The 23,059-nt window shown below is 34.0% G+C and overlaps 1 protein-coding gene and 1 long non-coding RNA gene across 4 annotated transcripts in view; one reads left to right on the top strand and one right to left on the bottom strand.

The window, feature by feature from the left end:
- Positions 1–23,059, bottom strand: part of CSMD3 (CUB and Sushi multiple domains 3) — a 568,112-nt gene that overhangs the window by 89,856 nt on the left and 455,197 nt on the right. For 2 of the 3 annotated variants that reach the window (XM_079302231.1, XM_079302230.1), the window contains 10 exons: positions 22,412–22,525; positions 21,550–21,645; positions 20,491–20,694; positions 17,395–17,519; positions 15,037–15,133; positions 13,976–14,080; positions 9,031–9,149; positions 6,933–7,002; positions 4,679–4,795; positions 175–384 (listed from right to left, as the gene is read on the bottom strand). In XM_079302231.1, coding sequence (XP_079158357.1) covers positions 175–384; positions 4,679–4,795; positions 6,933–7,002; positions 9,031–9,149; positions 13,976–14,080; positions 15,037–15,133; positions 17,395–17,519; positions 20,491–20,694; positions 21,550–21,645; positions 22,412–22,525 — 1,257 coding nt within the window. The remainder of the gene's footprint in view (positions 1–174; positions 385–4,678; positions 4,796–6,932; positions 7,003–9,030; positions 9,150–13,975; positions 14,081–15,036; positions 15,134–17,394; positions 17,520–20,490; positions 20,695–21,549; positions 21,646–22,411; positions 22,526–23,059) is intronic. The other variant, XM_079302232.1, reaches the window with a different exon arrangement.
- Positions 1–23,059, top strand: part of LOC306800288 — a 448,386-nt gene that overhangs the window by 89,316 nt on the left and 336,011 nt on the right. The gene's annotated exons all lie outside the window — the stretch shown is intronic.

The raw sequence follows: 23,059 nt of genomic DNA on the forward strand, positions 1-23,059 counted from the left end.
GCAATTAATTTGCTTTTTTCATCTTAATGTTTTTCATTCTTCCTTTTTATCTCAATGTTTAAAGCTTAGGGCTGAAACACATAAAATCTTTCATATTTATTTTTAGGAAACCCCAAAACCCCAAAAAATCTTTAATAGCCACCTTGTTCTCTATTAAGAATGTCCAAATCTCACCTTGATATACAATATGAAATCCTTGTTTGTTCTGTGAGTAATCACTGTGAAAGTATAAGCTGGTTTCATGAGTTGTGCTGAACAGAGAGGCTGGCAGCTGAGGGCCACTGAGTCTCCCAATAACAGTGCTAGTTTCTGTAGATCCACTCCTAACTTCTAAGTAATCGTGTATGGTCTCCGTTGAGAAATTCAAAAATTGCAAATGGACACCTGAAAAACATTGTCAGTAAATAAACACCACTAGTACCAAAACCAGGAAGGAAAATAAAGTGTGTACATCTTACACTGATAATTGCAGAAAATAACCATGAGGAAATCCATGTGCTGCCTGGCAAGTGTCTCTATATTTCCCAGTCCTGATGTGTGTGGAGCTGCACATCTAATATCTGCCAGCAAACGTTAAATTGGACTAGATGGGGAGCAGAAAGGCCTCAGGTCCAGCTCAGGGTATGGGGCAGGCAGAGCCTCTGCTGGTGCACCAAGAACTTGTGAGAGCAGAGTACATGGGGAATACATGAGTGCTGCACACACACTGTGGTACATGATGGCTTCAGTGACAGAAACTTCTGATTATTTGGTTCAGTAAGAATAGGAAGGCAGCTTACTATCCATTAGCAAGTTATCTCTCCTAACCAGGTGATGCATTACAAATTTATGTGGCATGAGAAGAAAATTCTATGTGTTGAAAAGCTATAAGGCTCTTAAACATTTTCCTGCTTATAGCACATTTCTCTATAACTTAAAACAAAGCAAAATCTATATTTTGGCTGGATCTGTGGCAACTACGGCATGCTAATGCAGTAGTTTCATTAGAAAGATGACTGAGTCCTACTGGTGTTTCTTGGAAAGACAATCAACACAATTTCTTATAAAACTGAAAGTAAAAGATAAAATGCCAGATAAATTATTGAAAGTCATAAATAGTTTTAACTCCTGAACTGCAACATGATAGTGTTTCTCACTGTCTTTTAGAACTTTCCCCCCGGATACCATGTAAAGCTTATGAATGATTTTCTGAAGCATGAAATATTTTATATGCAAGATAGGTACATAATTAAATTACTGTTACCCTGATAATTTCTGTCTTGCTTTATCTGAAGACAGTCTATAAGTGATAAGAAATCTTTTTCTTCTAAGCGTCATTCTTTGACTTTGTCAGCCTTCCAAATATTTCTTACATAGAGAATAAAGATAAATTCAATCTTTGCTCTTTCTCTATCATGATATTTTGGCTTTGCATTTGATCCTGTGAACCATATACTTGTCCAAATGTAAGCTGCCATTACTAACTGCCAGCTCACATGACCTTGCTGTCAGTTTATTCCTCTTTCACCAACTTTCTTTGATACAAATATAGAAACACATTTTCGCAAATCATCCTGCTCTCTGCATTGCACTGTCTTTCTCTTCAGGTTTCTGAACCATCTTCAAAAGATTTATCCCTTGCTCTGCCAGTAGCACCTGCCTCTATTTGTCTGAGACTTCAGCATGTTAGATTTTTTTTTGTTTTTTTTTTCCTTTTTACAGTTTGGACACCCTGCTTGAAAGAGCACTTAATATCTCTATATACGCAAATAAATGCATTGTCATTACACCATTAGCTAATATACAGTGGAGAAGCTTATGCTCTAATAATAACTTACAACTGGTAGAAAGTCTTCCTAAAAGAGTTAAACAAGTAAAAGTGTATAAAAACTTCCCATGATGGTGGTTTTGAGTTTTTCTATTTACTACACTGAAGAGTTGCACATAAGTGCCTCCACTAGATCAGTCACAGCATCACTAAAAACAGTTTTAGCCATCACTCCTTCAAATGTCTCTTTTTTTTCTTTTTTAACAGTGATTTTTTTTTTTTAATATTCAATTTAGTTTCAAATGTATCTCACTTAAAAAGGTAAAAAAAACCATAAAGCATGTTTCAGTCTGTGCATCTTTAGTTTTCTTCTAGAAAATGAAACATGTTGTTTTCTTATAGATGAACTAGAAAAGAGTTCATAAATCTATTGAATAAACTTCAGTTAGTACAAAGCAGTTCAGAACTATTGATTTTGGTGGTTAAACTTACTTATCTGAGAAATTGTTTCCAAAACATCAGTAGTTGAATCTCACACCTAATGGAAGTCAAACTAAACAGTATGTTATTAATTTAGAGTGTAAATAGCAGTCTGAAGAGTTAAATTAGAATTATTGGACACATAAGTCTGGCAGAATGCAAGCAAAGAAAACAGAATAAGGAGTCAGTATGGGAAGAGAGACAAGACAGCAGTAAAGTGAGGGAAGAGGCAGATGGCAATGCATTTGGGATAAAAAGACAGCAGGTCCTAGATGCAGTTGAACATACCATTTTATTACATTTGAAATTTAAACTATATTCCAGATTTTTGTTATTTCTTCTTTATTAGCAAATGTCTTTGGAATCATCTATCAAAATATCCTGTTCCCTTATAACTCTGAATATCTTTTTCTCCTGTGGATTTGATACAGGAAAAGTGCACCTACTACTGCCATATATATATATATAATATTTATAACTTAACAAGCTGAAGTCTATTTTGTGATTCTAGACAGCATTATGACTCATTATTAAGCACTACAAATTGTCCCATCAGGTTATCTAAAAATTCAGGTAGTGGCAGATTTAAAGTGTCAATGTTATCTCTATAAAATGCTAAGATTAAAAAAATATATATTTACTGTAATCTTGTGTGTTTTGAACAAAATGCAAACAAACAAATTGAGTTCTCTGTAGAAATCTCTATTCTAATACAATGTATTTCCTCCAGATAGATTTGGTTAAGTCAATGTTACAGAATGCTTGATATTTTTCAATATAAACAATCCATGTAGAACAATTTGCTTTCATTTAAATTGTAAGTGAATCAGTCTCGCGGGATTTCTAATCAAAAATACCACAGATTTGATTTTGAAAAGAGGAGAGAAAGAATCTGAACATATGCAGAAGACAATGCTATTTGGGATGTCACACTCACTCTGGAAGACCCAGAAATTCTGTATTGTCAAGTAAAGAAAACAGCACACCATTCAACTAGCATATAAACAAAACAAACAAACAAAAAAAAATCCTAGTGCACATGCTACGTAAAAAGTGCCACATGTTAAAAAATTAGATAGGACAACTCTACTGGCTAGCTTCGAATAAAGATTTTACAATAAAATATACATAGGATCCACCCAAAGTTGCTCAAGAGGTTAGACAATGTAATTAAAATGCTGATAATATGTGTACCAAATCATGGGGAAAAAAGAGAAGTTCTAGGACCTTGAAAAAGTCTGAATATATATTCACCTTTAAGACAACAAAAAGAACCTGGGAAATGGCAACTACAGGTTCACTGCAGTTCTTGAAATTATGGAACTTGCTTATTTGGAAGCAATTTCCAAACATATAAAAGACAAAAAGACATTTAGGACCAGTCAAACATGGATTTTCTAACAGAAAATAACAGTTAATCAACCATTATATCCTTCTATTATTAAACTGACAAAGGGAGAAAAGTGTATATATTATACTTTCACTCTGCTGTGGCATTAGACTCAGTCTATAACATTCTCATCTGAAAGCTGAACATACACCAGCTCAATGAATGGAAAGGAAGTCGGTTAAAAATTAACATAACTTTGAGGCTCCAAGGGTGATAATCAGCCATTCAGTGGTTGGCAGCCAGTAACAAGCACAATATTCTGTGGGTTGCTATGGAAGCTTACCCTGATTTATGTCTTCAGAAGAGACTTGGAAAATGAGAATGCATCCTGAGCAAGTGTGTGGGGGATACTAAGCTAGGGCTTGTGGATTATATACTAAAATGGCACAATTTTTGTCTGAAGAACTCAAAAAATCTTAAGGACTGAGTAAATAAATGCTTCTTGAAGGTTTGCACAAAGAGAGACACAAAATCCTACACCTGGAGCTCAACATCCTTATCTGTTACAGGCTGGGGATTGATTAAGTGAGTAGCAGTCCCAGTGAGATGGTTCCACCAGTTGAGGGCCTGACAATTCTACTTAGAGTGGGAAGTTTGACAGCATCCAGTGGGAGGCTTCTACATTACCTTTAAAAGAACATTTCTATGTTGCTATGAGTTTCGCCTAGGATACACAGAGAAGCTGTACGATAAAATAATTAAAATGTAGCTTTACCCTCTAAATTGACTTGGTATAAAATATTCATGGTAGCTTTTTGGGTTTTTTATTTGATTTATGACTTCACAAAAAGAGAAATCAATCCTGTAAAGTTAGAAAATTGTGCTGAATTCTAATTAAAAAATTTTGTATTTATCAGAAAATGTTTATTAATATATATTTAATGAAGAATTAATAACCTTGTAGTTCTTCTATTTTAAATCTTTCTTTTAAGATTTTGTTAACTTCAAACAAATTACAATTATTTTTGCTTTTTTGCTAGGATTAACAATATTTTTAAATCTATATTCAGTGTTTTGCACCCATTAAAAACCCAATTTTAAATACATAAAATGACACATACCAAACCCAATAGGCAGTTTTATTGTCCATGTGCAATCCAAACTGCTAGGATAGTTGCCAGGAAACCCTGGACTGAGAATCACTCCACTGAAGTCTGACATTCCACCACCACATTGTGCTAAAAAAACAAACAAACAAAAACCCAATAATATTTTTCAGTGGAATTAAATGAGCTAAAAATTAATCCATAAAATTGAAGATTCTTATAATAATATATAGGGATATATTTAACCAAATACAAAAAACATACCTTTACCACTAAATAGCTGTAAGAATGCAATTTACAAATAGGTATTTTGCAAATTTGTATCAACTCTGAATTGAGTATATTTCAACTTGGGGTATGCATGAACTCAAAATAGAACAGATTACAGAATAGCAGAATCATTTAGGTTGGAAAAGACCTCCAATATCAAGTCCAACCTGACACCAGTCTCCACCTTGCCAACCAGACTATGGCACTAAACTCCACATCCAGCCTCTTCCTGAACACCCAGGGATGCTGACTCCACCATACCCCTGGGCAGCCCATTCTGTGAAGAAATGACCTGAAATTCCTGACTATTCTTCCGTAAAGAGATTCTTCCTGATGTCCAGCCTGAATCTCCCCAGGTGCCTCTTGAGATCTGTCCTCTCACCCTGTCACTGTTGCCTGGGAGAAGAGACCAACCCCACCTGGCTCCAGCCTCCTGTCAGGCAGTGTAGAGAGGGATAAGGTCCCCCTGAACCTCTTTTTTGCCAGCCCAAACACACCCAGCTCCCTCAGCTGCTCCTCATCAGACTTGTGCTTCCACCAGCCTCATTGTCCCAGTGTTTACTCTGCAATCTGTCTACAAGAACTGTCCTTGTGACAGGCAAGCAGCTCAATCAGCTTACAGATGTGCATGCTTGTAAAGGGGCATCTGAACAATATAGGACAATGTATTATAAAAAGATAAAGTGTTTCAAGAGGCCTTTTAAAAACTGCAATTTTATCCTGTTCTAAAAATGAGATAAAATTTAAAAAAATACAAAAGTACACATACACATTCTTCCAGCAATTAAGCAAAATTCATATCTTAATTTCATTTTTGTTTTTAGACATTGCATCAGTAAATACAATTACTTAGATGTCCATATTACATTTCAAGATGGTAATTATAATAAATAGCATTTTGTTTAGCAGTTTTGTCCAAATAAAATTTGCTACAGCATTTGAAACACAAGTAAAAAAACATTACTTGCAAAGGGAAAAATATAAGGAAAAAACCCTCTAAAATTTCAGCACAGCATCACAGAATTTACCAAGTGCAATTATAGTATCAGACTTCCTAACCGTATGTAAATGCATAACAACAAAAACTGAAGACTAACTCCTGAAAAAAATTCTTACAAATATCTCAACTTTGTTGAATATTTATAAATTCTAAGCTGAGGGAGCTCAGCAACTCACAGGAGGTTTTTAACACCCCACAGGATTAAGAACAGGATTATGAGAGGCAGCTCAAGAGGATATATATTAACTGTCTTGAAGAAAAGCAAAGCAAACAAATCTTTAATGAGATCTGCAGCATCCTGCTTTCCATACATGCAAGATTACAAATCCTGATAACTTTTAGTGTTAGATAACCCAAACAAAAAGGTATTTCTAAGCAGTGAAAGAGATTACAACTATGAGTTTTACATTCCTCACACTTATTCATCATATATAAAGAGTATATTTAAATGCACTTCAGAGGTTTTATTTTGGTTTCTGACAGGTTTTCAGTCCTTTTTCCAATAATAATATGGGCATGCATATAATTTAACTTGAAAAAAAATGCATTTTCTGAAATTGGGTAGACATGCTTACGTTGAGCTCATTGGAGATGAAAATGTAATGTTATTTCTTTTTTACTATCTTCTACAATTGCCATTACTCCTCTGGGGAAGGAGTACTAAATAAATTAGCTATGTTGCAAGGGTCTCTGGAGGTATAATTCCTGAATTGATGTCATCAATAAATTGATGGTATATCTGACTAGAACACATGGAATCATATCATAGAACAGTTTGGGTTGAAAGGGACAACGTGTATTTCTTTTACTACTTGGACATTTCATAAAAGATTTGCCAACAAAAGTGTGGAGGAGCCTTTGAAAATCTCTAATTTAATTTGACCATTTTCTCATTTAATTTAGTTTCTCCAGTTCTCCCAATTCTTTCCACATTATTTTTGAGTTTTCTGGTTTTCTCATTCTGGCATATTTAAGAAAAATTATGTATGATGAACGTACCTAAACATATTGGAATGGGGTAATTCCATCTTCTTACTGGTCCAGGCATACAAGTGATATGTGAATGTCCCTAAAATGACACAATATTTGCTAATTCATATCAAAAATATACAGCATGCAGAACATTAGTATTTCAACAAAAAGAATGTATAATTTAAAACACCATCAAAATACACAAAAACAAAAAAGCATAGTAATGACATAGTTCACTGTGAATTGTATCATGCCTTCAATACAGCAGAAGTGACTCTTAGCTCATTACATGATGGAGACCATGCCATAAATATTATTTCTTATAGTATAATAGAATCTAGCTGAATTCTGTGCATGTTGCAGTGTAAACTAAGGGTTTGGAAACTATGGGTCTAACAGAAGCAATGTTTGCATATTATGTATTGACATCATTTGTTGAACATGATAAAACTGTACATACTTATAAATTATGTAAATTATGTAAGTGCTGACTTCACATCTCAAATCCATCATACACACACCCTCTGTGCTGTTCATCAGCCTCACATAATTCTAGTTGTCTTGCAGAGAAAGCAAACAAAAATGGAAAATCTTAAGACAAACTGTACTTGGGATATCTCCCAAAACCATCTAGTCAGACTGTGTAGTCAGAAAAAACATATGGAGGGAAGAAACTTTACATGTGTGTTTGCATGGTCTAATCTCCTAAATTCTTTATTTTCTATATTTTATGTTTTCTATACTTCAGCCATTTACTGTGGCCTATCTGTTCACCCACACTTGTATTTAGGGTGAGAAAATAAAGAAGAAAAGTATTTCTCAGGCTGTTTCTGAGAGTAACTGATTAAAACCAGGCAGTATAAGAAGAAAACTTCAATAGTCATTCCCATAGTTGCAATCACTGAACATGCATTTCTTCTATTCTTGAAACATTAAAAATCTGCAGGCATGACTAGGAATTCTATCTTGAAGAGGAATTTGGGATACAGGTCCCAAATCCAAACAACAGTGGAAATCTGGAACCAGACAAGACTATTTTGTTCTAGCATTACACATAGACTAGGCACTTTTTAAATTTTTTTTTTAAAATCAAATAATATAATTCAATTTCTATTTTTGATGCAGCACATATAAAACCAGTATCTACATTTTCACAGAACTATGTAAAATAAATATTTGAAATTATTGACATTTTTTAAACTTCATTTAATTAGTATGCCATCAACACATGTTACAGGTGAGACTGATATTAACGGCATTTTGCTCATTCTGGCTTATTTTGCTATTTTGCTTCAAAAGTATACATAACTCCATTAGCAATTATTCAAGTGCTCTTATATAGAAATTATTTTCTCCCTTTAAGACTTTTCTTTTTGCAGTGCTTGGGTAAATGTGACAATTTTCTGTCCTTTTGGCTCGCAAGGAGCTAGATAAATGGAAGACTGTAGAATCTGCAGACTCTTTTTGAGGAGTCTCAAGTAAAAACAATGCTCAGTTTTGGATATGATTCTATAGCATAACTGTACAAGTTTTTGAAAATATTTTCCACTTTTTTTCCTATAGGCAGACAGGTTCCTACTGATGATTTACAATCACATCATTTCCCCTGGATATACCTTTTGCTAGTGCAAGGACCTTGCAAATTTACTTGGCAAAAATACACCCTTATTTGATAAACATTTTGGAGGAAAAAACCCCAATAAATTGCTGAAAGAAAACAACAGACACTGATTTACTAAGAAAAGTTCTCTTTGTTTATTCTTGGTCCCCCTCTTTACTTACTTTCTTTTTACTTCTGTGCATAGAGAACTACTGTTAATTGCTCATCAAGTTATTTTAACTTAATTTTGGTGGCAGTTCATGGTTAAGCTGCAATTATCAAAGATACCATCAGTAATATCTGCCACCTATAACCACTAATGCAGAAGAAGCAGCAAGCCATACATTTCCGATGGAATATTTGGATAGCTCCTAATTTACTATCTGGTAGAAAAGCAAACAGTACTGTAAACTTGTGTGTACACAATTCCTGAAGAGTACAGCATCCATTTTGTACTGACAGTCTCAAACATAACCATGTTAAAGAACTGAAAGGCACCATTTGAAAATAGGAAACGTGACTTACCTGAAGAGAATAACCCTGGTCACACTGGAAAGACACCACATCTCCAACCATGTATCTGTCTCCAATTTTGATCCCATTACTTGGGGTCTGTGGTTCAGGACAGGAGTCCAAACCTATAGCTGAGAAAAATAGAGAAGTTTAGTTATTCTGATGAACATAAAATTGTTTTTTTGATTTGAATAGCACTGGGTACATACATAGGTATGCTGTGTTGACAAGCTTTAGGGTGCTTTTGGGAATCAGCAGTTGCCAGTGGACAAGTAGCATTATTTTGGAACAACTGTGTATAAGGAGAAAAAATTCTTCTTTTCTGAGTAAAGGATCAGTGTAGCAACAAACACTTCCCAACCTGCACTCTCATTTCTAAAATTCCACTATCTCCTGGCACAGACTCATGAATTTCTATCTCACTCCTAATTACAGCCTTCATAATTCAGACTAGGAGCACCTCCACTATTCTTTACCAGCATGTGTTCCAGGGGAGGCTGGACAACACTACACCAGCTGCAAAACACAGAGAAAACGTTGTAAAGTGCTCTCATTTAGAAGTGCCCTCCTTCATTCCATCCTCCACAGGTCTGACTCAATTCCTTCATTCATTTACACACACATACACACACAGAATAAATACTTGCATCAAATTTAATCTAATCTGTTATGTTTCAAGAAGTATCTATAGAGTTATAACACTAATATTTTTAATTTCTGATTGCAATAGAATAGATTAGAATAGAATGCTAAGAGATCATGTGCTTTTTTTTCATAATCATCAAAAAAACAAAGAATTATTTTCATTGCATCTACCCAGGAAGGTCCAGGAATGTAAGAAAGTGTAATCAACTGAGTTGCTTTCTTTGTCTATTGTAAGAATTAAACTCAAGCTGTGAAGTCAGGACTATTACACAATTGGGCATTAGTACACAGGATAATAGAGAAACATGATGGGATTCAATTATGGACACTTACTACTTCAGAATATTATCAAAATCTGTATGTTTTAAAACTTTCTAAAGTAACTTATCAATTCATATAAGATCCTCACTAAGTAAAAACTACCATTTGAAGAGTTAAAATTGTGCATTTTTATACAATATGAAAGACGAGAGCTAATGAATATTTTTGCTTTCAAATTCTATCTTCTGTTCTCAAACTAGAGAAGAGCCAAGAACCTGTTTTGAAAATGACTGATGGACCTGGATCGACTTTTTAGATTTCAGACATCTAGACTGCAATCCAGTCAATATACAAAGTACAAATGCAAAATAACAAGTTTGCTTGGCTTGCACAGATGATTGCTTATAATCTATTTTGAACCGTCAAACAAAGAATTAGTAGGTTTCAGTTTCCAGTTACTGAACCTTCAGTTGAAGAACATAACCTATGTGAACACCCAGGCCATGAAAAATGAAAAATTAGTTCACCTAGATGCCTTTCTCAGGCTACCTTAGCACCCAAACCACATTCACAGGTATCATCCTATTGTCTCTCACTTCAATTAATAAAATAATATTTGGGAAAAAAAATCATTCTGAACATCTAAAATATCTTTCAAGAAACTGAAACAAATTTTGACATCTTCCCAGCCAAGGACTAGATCAGAACTTGTGTCTCTGAAGTGTCATTATATTTATTGAGGTCATAAATGTACTCATAAATGTATTAATAAAGCACAGTCTCTTCATTATTTGTGGTGCATGAATAACTTCTTGAACTACATTATACTACTGTCATGGTAAAATATGTTAGATTCTTGAAGTTTCATAGCCAATGGCAACAAAAAGAGGTTTTAACATATGCATTCAATGAAAACATTCAATATTTTCTACTTTTCAGATAAGAACTGTATATAAAGAAAAATTAGCTATTTGCTATGTCTTGTCTCCAGCAGCTCCTGTTATGCTCAACACAAAAACCTACCAATGAAATTTTTGATAATACAAAACTTTAGTTAGAGAAAATGGGCAATAAATCAAAATTTTTATAGTGGTATAAAGCATATAAACATTATGGAAGTGTTTAACAAACCATTCTGTGGTGTTCTTTGTTGGCAAAGTTCAGGTGATATAATGTATTTTCAATGAAATATATTTTTGTATTTAAGATATCCAATGTAATACAAAAATTAATATTATGGATAAAATAACAATTTATGGATTCAACAGAGAAGTAAAAATATGATAGAAAAATATATATAAGAACACTATTCAGTTTCACAAATGAACACCAAATTCTTTATGTCAAAGCATCATTTACTTGATGTTAAAATATTTCTTCAACAAATAAAGTTCCTTCTGTTTTCTTTCACTTTTATATTAGCATTTGGATTTTTAAACGCTGAAAAAATAATCCCTAGTAGACAGGACAAAAAACCTTCATAAGGGACAAAAAGAGAGATTGGAAATGTAACTGAATGAAACCTTCTTAGAGAAATCTGTTGCAGAAATGAAAATGTAATAATTTTGGCAAATTGGCTGCACTTCCCCTCAGACTTGTCTCCTAGAACTGGTGAAACAGACTTGCAAGATGCACTACAAATTGAACGAAAACAATCTCCATGACAAGCTCACTTGAAAAATGCTTAATATAACTCTTTAACTTTGATGTGATTTTGCATGAGAGCCATGCACCAATACTTCAAAGACCAGGACTTTAATTTAGCTGACTCCTCATGATGTCCATGGCCAGCACGTGCTCCAATTGAATTAAATAAATTTATGAAACACTGACATTAAAATCTGGCCCTTACTTTCCATCTACTAGCTATCTTTATAAACATAATCACAGCTTTTAGAGCAGGAACTGCTGTCTGAGAGTCAAATATCACCACGACAACTGAAGAGAGCAATTCTGCACCTCTTTCTGTAGAAATTTCCTCATAAATACAGCAGTTTAGTGAGTTCTGGAATTGCAAGAAAACATCCTCTTAGTTGTAGAAAAATGCAAGAGACAAAAATGTAAAAGATACACAAGGTACAGTTTCTGTTGTCTTCCTTCCTAGCAATGGCAACAAAGTGTTGTCCCTTAGCTTTAAACTCCCATATCAAATTTGTGATTCAGTCCAGTGCAGAATTTTCCATAGTCTCTTCTTGAAAGACGATTGAATGACAGATGAAAAAAAAATAAATTCACAGGTAATAAGACTATATCTTTCATAGAGAATAGTGGAGGAGTAAGAGTCATGGATTCAAGGAGTGAAACAGCTGGTTCCCAGGACTTGAAATCCACACTAAGCAATTAAATATAAGATTTCAGGACAGCTGACCCCAACTGAACAAATTCCATACCATATGATACCATGCTCAGCATATAAAATAAGGGAAAAACTGGCTGGGAGCTGCTGCTTGTGAACTGGTTGGGTATCAGTCAGTGGGTGGTGAACAACTGCATTGTGCATCTTTTGTTTTGTATATTTGAATTTGATTGTTATTATTTTGTTTATTTATACATTATTAGTATTTTCCCTTCATTTTCTGTTCTATTAAACTGTTTTTTCCTAATCTGTTTCCTATCCTACTTCGGAGCAGGGGGAGGGAAGTGAGCAAGCAGCTTTATGGTGCTTAGTTACTGCCTGGATTAAATCATTACAGACTGTATGATGTTTTAATCACATATCTCTATCAATTGAACAAGAAAAGTTAATTAATCATTTATCTTGTAAAACAGCATATTTCACTGAGCTACTGGTTAATTGGATATCTACTGAGAGACATCAGTATTATTTGCTGAATCACAATTTTTCAACTTATACTTTGGGTTTATACACTCACACATAAAACACTATTTTTGTGCAGATTCACACATACATCCCTGTATAAATCCACACACGTATTTGATTCTTGATATGGGCCAATAGTTTAAATAGTGTAAAGTGAGCCTTTTTTTAAAGGTGGAGGTTTTATACAAGCAGAGTATTACACATATTATTTGGACATGTGGGAATACAAAGGTTTTGAAAGTGCATTTTCACTTTCACTGGATTCAGTCTCATTTTATTTCATTTTCATAACTTCCTGACATTTTTTTCTCATCTAAAGTTGTAAGCAGCGGAGAGACTATCTGCATTTCAAGGAAATGGCAGAATAATTCTACCTATAATTAATGTTTAGTTATAGACAAGAGATCAGGCAGTAATTTTGCAAGGCTGTGTTCTCCAACTGGCTAATCAGACAACCAGAGCATGGGATTTGCATATGGTAAAACTGACAAGAAATAACAGCGACACAATTATGCAGATCAGACACCAGAACCAATATAAGCAGAGGGAACCTCACAGCTGGTGATTGCCAGGATTCCTGTCAGTCATCTGAGACAAAGTCATTCAGACAGAAAGCATGTTTATAATTACTGCCTTTTCCTCTAGTGAGGTACTCAGCAATAATAAAAGCCATTTGAAATAATTCAGTGTTCTCACCAACCTGCAGGCATTTCTCAGCAGAGATGCACAGCTGCTATTTTCAGACTATTCCTTCTCTACTCTTTGCCAAGGGTGACTAAAATTTGTGTCCTCCACATACATACTGTAAAGTACATATATAATTGCATTGAGCATAATTTGTAGATTTTGGCAATGAGTGGTGGGGTGGGGAGCTGCAGGGGTGGCATCTGTAGGAAGAGACCAGGGCTGCACTGCACATAATGAATTAGGATTGTCACATGAGCATATCTGCATTTATTTCTCTCTGCTGTAGGTCAGAAAACTTTTCCAGAGAGCAAAAGCAACTTGAGGATGAAAGCAAGGCAAACTAAATTTCAGTCCTTATAGTACATTTTTCAGGCCTTAATTTGCTCACTTGGATTTCAATTAGGTTTTACTAATGACTTTGAGGTTACAATATGTAGCTCATTATGTGCAATAGAACTAAATATTTCTCTATTGTATAGCTCAGGTAGAACTGATGTCTGGAACCTGCAAGTGCTCTTTATTAATTGAAAATTTCTGAATTACCTGTATACTCAAGGTGAAATCCAGCAGCTGAAACACTGATATCAGACTGAAAATTGAGATACAGATTGTTCGATGTGCTGTTTAGAAGTGGAGGTATGGTTGTTCCTGAAAAAGAATTAAAAATATTATTGAAATGCAGAGAAAGTATAAGAAATAAAAGCAGATGTAAGGGTGTGTTTGTTTGTGTGTGTGTGTGTGTGTGTGTTTGTGTGTGTGTGTGTGTAGAAACAGGGTTAAGGAGAGAAACAGAAAAAGGAGGAGAGGGAGCAGGAGATAGGTCACATAACCAGTTCTACAATATTCTGTCATCATAGATGCTATCAAATATCTGTCTCTATAAAAGTTTTATTACATTTTCAGTGCACTGCAATATCAGAGACATGAACGATAGACAAGGAAAGGCTAATATAAATTTATATTATTTGCTTTTACCCACAAAAGGAAAAATATTCACTAGGGTCTTTTTAAAAGCCTGAGCAAATCCTGTCACCAAAATGATTCTAAACATAACAGTCACATATATCAAGCAGCTCTGAAAATACATTTCAGGACTGTTCTTAGAAATGTGATGGACTATTTAATTGTGTTTCAGCATAAGACAAGATAATACGATTACCTCTGATCTCTTAGCATACACATGTATTTAGTATAATGAAAAAAAAAAACAAAATAAAACAAGAAAAATTAAGGTAAAATAAACTGTCTTCTTTGTCTTAAATAAGGATAAAGAATGCATCCTTTTGTCATGTGCAATATCAAGAGATACCTATTTTTGAGGTCTGTATTTCTGGACCCCATTACAATTGTAAAAAAAATGGATTAAGAGAGGTCTAGTTTGGAAGCTTCTGAGTGTTATTTTATTTCTAATATTTTAAAAGATACAGGTTTATGAAAATCTGCTAAGCAATGATTAATTAAACAGAAATAATATTATCTAACTGCTAATTGTAGGGAAAACACACATACCATGGTCGAGCATGCTTACACACATAGAAACAGCTGTGTGTTTACAGCAAAGAGTTGAATCTGTGTATCATTTATTGAAAAATCTTTTCAGTCACCTGAATAACTTCCAAGCCTTGGAGCATTGTTGTCAGCACCATCATAAAAGTCTAAGGAATCCCAGTTGTGTTCTGTGGCAAAACTCACCACTTGCACCTATGAAGAAAAATGTGAGGTAAAGAACATAAACTTCTTCCACTCTATTCAAGCTCAAAGATTACTCTAAATTGTAGCCTCTGTTGCTTTCAGTCATGAGAAGTTGTCTTGCTCTCCTTGTCATAGAGAATGGAAAATCATCCTTAAGTGAACAAAATGGCAAGTATTTCTTATTTGATTGCCAATTCAAACTATAAATCCTGTAACCCTTAGTGACAACCACATATTACCTCTGCCAAGAGCCACACAGCCATGAAAATCAGATGGGTATAGAATATGATTCTCTTGTTTGGAGGACATTGAGGAGAAGATGAAACATGGTATTTTCAATGACTGCAGTTTTTTCTCTCTGTAATTGCTCCAGTGGTAAACTAGTCCCAGAGGTATGCATGATGCCTCATTTATTTTGCCATTTTAAATCTTGCCTCCAGGTAAGAGAAAACTGCTGTGTTTGGTTACCTTCATCACCAACTCAACTCCTGAGGTGAAGCAGTCACTAGCATGCTACAAACAAAAGGCAGAATAGTCACTTCACTTCTTCCAGAGGTGACAACATTCTTCCTCTCATAGGGAGATGCAAAGTGCTAAGGAGGCAAACTGCAAGAAGGAGGCTATACCTGTTCTCATACAGGGAAATCACACCTTACAAAGTAGAGAAATATCAGATTATTGTTCCTGTTTAGCAGGGGAGAGGTTCTGCTGTTAGCTTTTTGTTTTACCTGTTCACTAAAAAGCTTTAAAAGAGACAGAGGCATGATGAAACCCTAACCCCTGTCAGAAAGTCCTTATTCATTAAGTTCAAGTTTCTTTTGCCTCATTTTTTTTTTTTTTCCTCCAGAATGAAATAGTTGCAACAGAAGACATAAACACTAGTTCCAGTAAAACCAAGTAATGAAGTCATTTTTCTATGTGAAATATATGACTTGGACCTTGTTCCACATAAAATAAATGTTCAGTTTGGCTACATATTTCTTGGATGGGGGCCTCAAATACTGTATCTATTTTTGTAGGAATTGGTCAGATACTATAGCTAAAGGATTTCTTTTTCTTAAGTGAAGCAGTGAAGAGGACCTGACTATTAGCATGATTCAGATACTTGGAGACAGTAAAAATACATTCTTTTTTATTACAACTCTGGAGCAAAAGAATACCACAAGGATTAAACACCTAAATTGAAATCAGTTAATAATTTAATCACTTCATTAATGATTCTGAAAAATGCAGCCTGTGATAAGAGATAAGCACTTCCAAAAAGCAACAGTTATGGCCTAAATCAGAAGGACAGCTACTGCCTAATTTAAATCCTCTGAACTATCTCCCTGCTATAAGAAATGCACAGAAAAAAAATATCCTGTCAGGTGTCCTAGTCAGATGTTTAAATCAAGTAGTGTTCCTCAAAATCAATCTCAAAACTGATTTAGGCTATTCAATATTATTGAAATATCTGTAATTAAATTTATTTAAATGCTTTAAGAAATGGACATTTGTTCTGATTTTCTTTATTAAGCCTTTACCCACATAAAATGAGCTCTATATTTATTCATTTTCTACATTTTGAACTAGGATAGATATAGAAAAAATGTTTTCATGATTTCTTGATGTGCATTTTGCTAGGAATTTGTTCAGAAGATGCTTAGAAGTCCTAATTTAATAAATTCAACTGCCTGTGCAATAACCAGATTTCTGTCAGTTTCTTTAGTGAACTCTAGAGACATGCATGATTAAGCTTAATGGATACTTTCCTACTGTGTGTTCTATGAAGTTAAATGAGAACTCTGAAACTATTTTAAAAATAAATTCCCATGTCATGTAGAAACATAATGAAGCATCTTCACATCACAGTGAACTTTCATAAACATAGAGTAACTAGCAGAGTTTCTAGGAAAACATATATAACTTGTTATTGAAAGCAATTAATTTAATTTCACTGTGATAAAGAAGATATATAAATCTGGGGAGGGCAAAACAGAATTCTTAGGAAGGCTCTCTACTTCCCTTGGCTTATAAGGATGTATCACTGATGTATCAAAATACATTTGGAAGTCATTGTGATATCCTTTTAAATAAAAGGCTACAAGTGCATGTTTTAAAATCTTATAACTTTCAATCACTGCATAATTTAAAAGATATGCAATAAAGTCAATTTTCAGAATCATTAATGAGATAGAAAAACTGTACAGATAAATGATCTTTTCACCTTTTGCATCAGGAAAAAACAGTTCTAAATATGATGATAGCAAGCAAATAGCAAGTGCACTTACTTGAATCCCAGCTCCCTCTGGTACTGTGATCTTCCACACACAATTCAGATTGTTGTCATAAGGCTCAGGATAACCAGGAGATAAAATGGTCCCTTTGCGCTTTGTTAAAATGCCACCACAGGGCACTGAAAGGAAATGCATTAGACAAGAAAAGAAGTTGGAAGCTTCAGAAGTGAGAAGACTTTTTATAAAAGCTTATGCAATGAATGAAAACTTTTTTAATTGATGCTACTTTAAAAAATAAGTATAATATGCCTCATGAAAATAATTTTTTTTTTTTTCTCAAAACTCTTCTTTTAACTGACCAAAAAGAAATAGAATAAAATTACAATTCTGTCAGTTTCCTACCTGACAGAATCATGCTAATATTCCCCTTATTTATTTGATGTTTACAGAGTGAAATCCATTCTATTGTCTCCTGGTAATCTTACAAAAATAAAGCATTTTTTAAGACTTAGATTGAAGTTTGAAAAGCTATGTATTGTATTACTATAAAAGACAAAAAGTGACACACAAAAAAAGGTAACATTGTTCTTTCTTTCTAATATTATTTCATTTATTCTTTCTAATATTGCTCCTCTAAATAATTAATAACTCCAGTCTCAACTCCTTCACTGTTCTCTGCTTGTGTGAGTTATTCCATTATAGTCTGTGAGTCTACTGCATCAGTAAAGAATTTGCAAGATCCTTGCAAGACTACATTCATCACATCTGTGTCCACAGATTAATAAAATGTTATGCATGAAACAGGACAGACACATTAAGTACCATCAAGTATCTCTTTCGAATGTTCAACTTGAATGCATCTTGTCTATATCATTAGAGGCTCTAACAGAGACAAAGAATATTACATCTTAATCTGCATACAGATACACTGTTGGTATTTTGAAGATGAAGGAAAAGATGGATGAGATGGTTTATCAAGTCCATTAAAAGCTAATGTATCACTTCTATGCAACATCACTGAGTTCTGAAGGGATTTCAGGAGCTGCAAATATGAGGATTTAGAAAATAGATAAGATGTAACTTATCTTAATAATAAATATTGTAGCTCCATATTGTGTGGCAGAAGATTAATAGAATCTGTTTAGAACTACATGGATAAATTAAATGCTAGTGCCACTTAAAGTGTTTAAACAATTACTCATAAAAGGATGAACAGATGGAATGGTTGATGCCAGGCTGCACCTTGTGTATTGTGTTAGTTTTTGGACCCCTCATTACAAGAAAGACATTGAGATGCTGGACCAAGTCTGGAGAGGACAACAAAGCAGGCAAAGGCTCTGAGACTAAATGTCAGAGTGGCTGAGGGAGCTGGGGCTGGTCAGCCTGGAGCAAAGAACGCTCAGGGAAACCTTATCACTCTACAATCTGAAAGGAAGTTGTGGCCAGGGGAGGGTTGGGCTCTTCTCCCATGCAAGGAGCGATAAGGCAAGAGGACATTGCCTCAGACTGTGCCAGGGGAGGTTCAGACTGGACATCAGGGGAAGCTCTTCACAGGTAGAGTGGTTATGCATTCAAATGTGCTGCCCAGAGCAGTGGTGGAGTCTCCATCCCTGTAAGTGTCCAAGAAAAGACTGCATGTAGCACTTAGTGCTGTAGGTGACATGGTGGTGCTTCATCAAAGGTCAAACTCGATGACCTTGGATGTTTTTTCTGACCTTAATGATTCTAGATTAAATAATTCTATGTCTATTATGAGAATATGTTATATTAAAACACTCACTAGAATTAAGGCAATTTAATATGGTTACTTCTTCCACTTCAATTATTAAACTGTTTTAGTTTAATGCAGTTTTCACCTCATAGGTATTTTAGCACACTTATTGACACATGAATTGTCACACAAAAGGTGGCCTGTAACCCTTCCTCTGTTTAGCTTGTCTACAGACAAATGGATTTTTCTTCATAGACTAAATAATGTATTAAAATATTGATAATGTATTATGATCAGTGTCCAAAAGAATGACTTCAACACTTTGTAAAGTTGTGATATCTGAGAAAACAGGGCAATATAATTCAAGAGGAAAAGTACTAAACAATACTACTGATTTATCTGTAATCCAGGAGACTAAATGAGATACAGCTATATACTTCATCTTCCTATTGATATAGAAATTGTGGTTCTATTACCATGCCTGAAATAGTGTAAATTGGCATCATGTGTTTAAAATTCAGTCAATAATAATTTACCAATATTACCCCACTTAGCCTTGATCTCTAGCAGGATTTTGGTATTTTGGGGATGATCTTTTAATTTACTAAAAAGCACTCATACTCTATCAGGCACCATCAGCTGGTTGGCATGGCAGATGAAACATCAGCCTAATGAAAATATGTTCTTTGTTCTCTTTTCATCTACTCACCCAAACCTCTGTTTTTGTACTCTGCTGGAGTCAGTATCACAGTGGCATTTTTGCAATGGGTTATGATATTTTTAATAAATAATTCTGTTCCCTATCAGGAAAAGTAAAGTGGAGAATTTCATTGCAATTACTAGATTCCCAGTTGGTCTAAGTGAGTTTATAAATATCAATGGATGCACATTAATTTAAAAATTTAGAGAATTTAATCTCAAAGTCACTAGAAGTAAACAATGCATGTTTTCTGATCTGAAAAGCTACTGGTCTTTTCCTGGCAAGTAAGAAAATATTAATCTAACTAATTCTAAATCTTTATTATAGTAGTGTTCTTCCTAATAGCTTGCAATATCTTGCTAGAGATCTGCAGTGTGCAAGCATCCTAGTCTTGTGAGAAGTCAGGGCACACACTAATATTTCTGATTCTTGATTAAAGCCAGGAGCTTCCAGAGATGTTAATGTAAGAGAAGTTATCACATAAATTATGGCAGCAGAGCGTGCTCATGAAACTTGTGAAAGTTCACAGCAAGGTTAATAGAGAAATAGAATAGGGAAGTTTTAACAGAAAGGAGAATAAAAATAACCTTGAATAAAAAAGAAAAATTAAAGTAAGCAAGAATAAAATACTATACCAATGACAAAGAATAAACACGTTCAACTAGAAAATAGTCTACACTTTAACCTGTTATATTAAAAAAAATTATATTAGTTATATTAAAAAGCCTTAGGAACTCACCAATGCATGTAGGGAGTGAATCATTCCATTGTGCCAATGCATTTGGTACTGTATCACATCTAATTGCTGTTGACCCATGGAGGATATAGCCTGGATTGCACTCAAAAAGAACCAGTGAACCAACTGCAAATTCATTTCCAATCCTTTTTCCAAATCTGGGTTCAGGCACAGAGCTACACTGTGTTGCACTTGTTCTTGGAACAGCTGTGAACATGCAAACAATTGTGGATTCTTAATTTTAGATTTGGTGACAGAATACAGATATTCAACCACAAATATTCAAAATGTCTGGAAGAAACTTTCAGTTATTTTCCAGTTGAGCACATTCCCCAAATGAATATTCACAATAGAGATTGCTCACTTTTTGATGTCTGAATTACTATTTAGGAGAGCATAGCACTGATATCCTTGCCAAGATTGGAAGTAATGCATAAAATCCACATGAAAACCTTTCTAAAATGCCACATTTAAGAAATATTAGCATGAGATACTCAACTAATACAGAGTTTAAAAATAACATTTTGTGTCAGATATTTACATTTATTCATGTGGATTTCTAAATGTATGTTCTGACTGTCAGATGAGGATTTATATGTAATGAAAGAACGAATTGCAGTTGCAAGTGCTGGTATATAAAAATTTCCTATTTGACCCTTAAAAAGGCAAATAATATAAATCAAGAAAAATATCTTAGTAAGATCATTTTTAGCCCACAGGCAATAACATTTACAGCTATTCACATTTAAATTGAGAAATAAACCATTTAGAGCACACAGATGGATCTAGCATTTGTTAATCAGATTAGCAAACAAAACCAGAAATTTTGTGTAATTGTCTTCTTAAATTTTGAACCCCTTTTATGCTTTTTAAGTATTTGATCTCAGCTTTAAAATACAGATTAAAAAATAGTTCCAAACATTTTTCAAAACATGTAGAAATAGTGACACTTGTTCTATTGTTAAAAGGCTGTTACTTTCCTCTTCATTCTCAGTCTGCTTCTCTCGGATGATTTATGAACTGATGAATAGAATAAATACACATTTTTCTAGGTTGTCTCACCTTGATAAACAAAATGAAATCCTTTAGCTGTTATTGGCCCAACTGAGGTAAATCTGACTGTGATCTGGTTCCCCGAACTCAATGGAAGAGATTCACCTACTCAAACAACAAAAATATAAAGCTGTCATAGACACTTTTTACTGAAGAAAATACCTGTCAACATCTTTGCAGCTAGAAATAATACTCTCCAAACCCTGCTCTGCTTCAATAAATTTCATAAGATACGTACACTTTTAATATTTTATGCTGATAGTATTATGTCATTCTATATAAGGGGAATTTAAACTCATCTTCCTTACTACGAATATTTGTTGTTTTTTCCCTTTACCAAAATCAAACAAAAAAACCCTTCCTAAAAAAACCCAAACCAAACCAACAATAACAACGAAAACCACAATAAACATCCTCCAAAATAATGTAGAAAACCTAAATAAAAATGGGGAAAAAAACCCAAACCTAACAAAAATCCCAATCCCTATCTCTATTTAAAGACTCAACATGTAACTAATCTATTTAATTTTACTTTTCTACAAATATGCCTTGCTTTCCCTTTAAAACATCTACTACCTATTTCAAATTACTCACTGCATAAAGCCATAAAAGCACAGAGTAGGAACTCCTAAATACCCACAATATTAGCTAAATATCAAAAGGAAAAACAAAAAAAAAAGTGATTTTTCTTCATTCATCAATGCAAAGATTTTGGAGTGTTTCTCATATATTTGCCTCAGATGAATTTTTATAAAATAGGACAATCCTTTTTTTTCTTTTCTTTTTTTTTTTTTTTTTTTTGACTACATTTTATTTGTAAGTTCATTAAAAAACTAAATAACGATATACTGAGAGTTTTATTAAATAATACCTGAATGAGATCCTGAGAGAGAGGATAACAAAGACGACTGTAGGGCTGGGCCATCATATACTTCAACCACGTCATGGAGGGATGTCTGGAAAAACACAAACTGGCCAAAAACAACTGAACAAACAGAAAGCAAAAGAAGGAAGAGGCATCAGCAGCCAAGACAAAAACCAAAACCAAAGGCAAACACAGGGAATAAAATAAGAAAGGGAAGAAAAAGAGAGAGAACAAAATATATATTAACGTATGATGTTAAAAATAACTGAATCCGCTGTCTTGATGCTTAATGTAGGTTATTTTTCGTACCATTACAGTAATAAAAGAGTGAAAATACATCTAAAAGAGACAATGAAGGCACAGAATCCATACATATACATATAATAATTAAAAGATTCTAGCAATTATGGAGCAAACCTATTTTTCTGTTATTGAATTATTTTCTTTCAAATTCTATGCCCTCTCCCACAAATCTAAGTTCTCCATGCAATTTTCTCCTTTAAATTTCCAGGCATATTATTATAGACTGAGTTTTTAAAATGAATTCTATTGATAACTCTCCATAACTTTTACTTACCTTGGAATTTTTCCTTTTTTTAAAAAATATTAACGTTCAATATATCATCGCTTTTGTGAAATACAGAAGCAACTGAT

This window comes from Erithacus rubecula, assembly GCF_903797595.1.
Source record: "Erithacus rubecula genome assembly, chromosome: 3".
Lineage (NCBI taxonomy): Eukaryota > Metazoa > Chordata > Aves > Passeriformes > Muscicapidae > Erithacus > Erithacus rubecula.